Source organism: Echinops telfairi, unplaced genomic scaffold, assembly GCF_000313985.2.
Source record: "Echinops telfairi isolate 266 unplaced genomic scaffold, ASM31398v2 ScPeMD7_7458;HRSCAF=8496, whole genome shotgun sequence".
NCBI lineage: Eukaryota > Metazoa > Chordata > Mammalia > Afrosoricida > Tenrecidae > Echinops > Echinops telfairi.
Window position 1 is genome coordinate 46,179,605 of NW_022111358.1, and position 1,630 is coordinate 46,181,234.

Here is a 1,630-nt window from a genome sequence, read left to right on the forward strand (position 1 = left end):
ACCCCATCCGTTTCCCTCCCCGCGGGTTTATTCCGCCAGCCCACCGCCCACCGCCCGCTGTCGGCAGCCGCCCCTGGGCTCTCCGGGACCGTCCTCCACTGTTTTCACCTCTCGGTGTTGTTGACGATCACTCCGCCGCCCTGTGAGTGATTCTTGTTGAGCGCCATCGTCTCGGAGAGGGGTCCCGAGACTGGCGACGCACTGCGCTTGCGCCCCTTTCCGGCCCGCCCCCAGTGGCGTCGTTCGGATTAGAGTTAGCCAATGACAGCTCTTGTGCGGGGGCTGGGCCAACCAGCTGCTCCCACGGGTCACGTGGTGACGGGTTACGTCCGCTTCCCCATCGTTACTTCCGCCTGCGTCATAAACAAGTTGAAGACTACGAGTCCCAGGAGGCAATGCTCCCGCCACGCCGACCTCTCCCTAGGCCGTTGGAAGGATGCATTTTGGGACTTGTAGTCTTCCAGATCAGAGGCCTGGACTGATAACAGAAGGAGCTCTCTTTGACGCAGTCGTTTGGCGGGCTGCCCATCGAAAGATGGGTGGGTTGAGTCCACCTGACGCTTCACGGAACTGCCTCCGTAAAGATGGACAGCCTAGGAAACAAACCCTACTCTGTCCTGAGTGGGAATCAGCTGCTAGACAAAAGGGTTGTTAAGTGCCATCCGCTCGATTCCGACCCAGCCACCCAATCTACAATGGAACGGAAGCCTCCCCTGGCCCTGCGCCACCCCTACGTCGTCCTTCTGTTTGAACCCGTTGTTGCAACCACGATGTCAGTCCATCTTGTCCAAAGTCTTCCTCTTTTTTCACGTGTTCTTTACCAAGCATGATGTCCTTCTCCAGGGATCGGTCTCTCCGGACATGTATGTCCGAAGTCCCTGAGAACAAGTCTCTACATCCTCACCTCTGTGTCAGAGCTAAGCTCTGAACACCCACTTCCCAAAAGGCAGTGAATGGTAGTGTCAGCCTCAAATCCATTTTCAGAGTCCCCACATAGATCAAGCCTCCACTGAATTCCTTCAGATCCCTAACCAAGGATGCAGATAATTTTGCCCTCCGGCCCAGTACTTTGGTAAGTAGATTACCTCCACCTCCCTCCAGCTGTCTGGGGGCATGGGGAAGGGTGGGCTCCCTCTTAGGGGCTTGCCTGGCTGGGTCTTCAATGGAGGTCATCTACTGGAGACAGTACATGGTGTCACATAGTCATGAGACAATCTCACCCTATCAGACTGCCTTGGTCGGAAGGCCCTGGACCAATCTTGTCAGCCCATGGTCCTGTTCCTGGCCCTGTAGCCACCACCTGTAACTGATATGTTGACCTGCCACCAGTCATGAATGTGTGTTTCCTTTGTTCCATGCTTTATTTCAGTAACTAGCTTCCCTCCTTGAATCCGCGTTGACCTCGAGCCAACAGCCTCCCCCATCTGGACGATATTTGTGTCTGTGGGTTTGTGTTGTCTTTGTCCTCTTAAAGGACTTACTAAATGTCCGGGGAGGAGACGAGCCAGTCAGGGTGGGATGTAGCAACGAGGAAACATACAACTTTCCTCTAGCTCCTAAATGCTTCCTCCTCCCCCACTATCAGGATCCCAATTCTACCTTACAAATCTGGCTAGACCAGAGGATGTAC

At 54.8% G+C, this 1,630-nt stretch overlaps 1 protein-coding gene across 2 annotated transcripts in view; it reads right to left on the reverse strand.

Annotated features, from left to right (window-relative positions):
• The window catches only part of WBP2 (WW domain binding protein 2), a 7,931-nt gene extending 7,720 nt beyond the window's left edge, over positions 1-211 (reverse strand). For both annotated transcript variants that reach the window (XM_045299925.1, XM_045299924.1), the window contains exon 1: positions 109-211. In XM_045299925.1, the coding sequence (XP_045155860.1) occupies positions 109-167 (59 nt within the window). In that variant the 5' untranslated portion in view covers positions 168-211. The remainder of the gene's footprint in view (positions 1-108) is intronic.
• Positions 212-1,630: the final 1,419 nt, after the last annotated feature.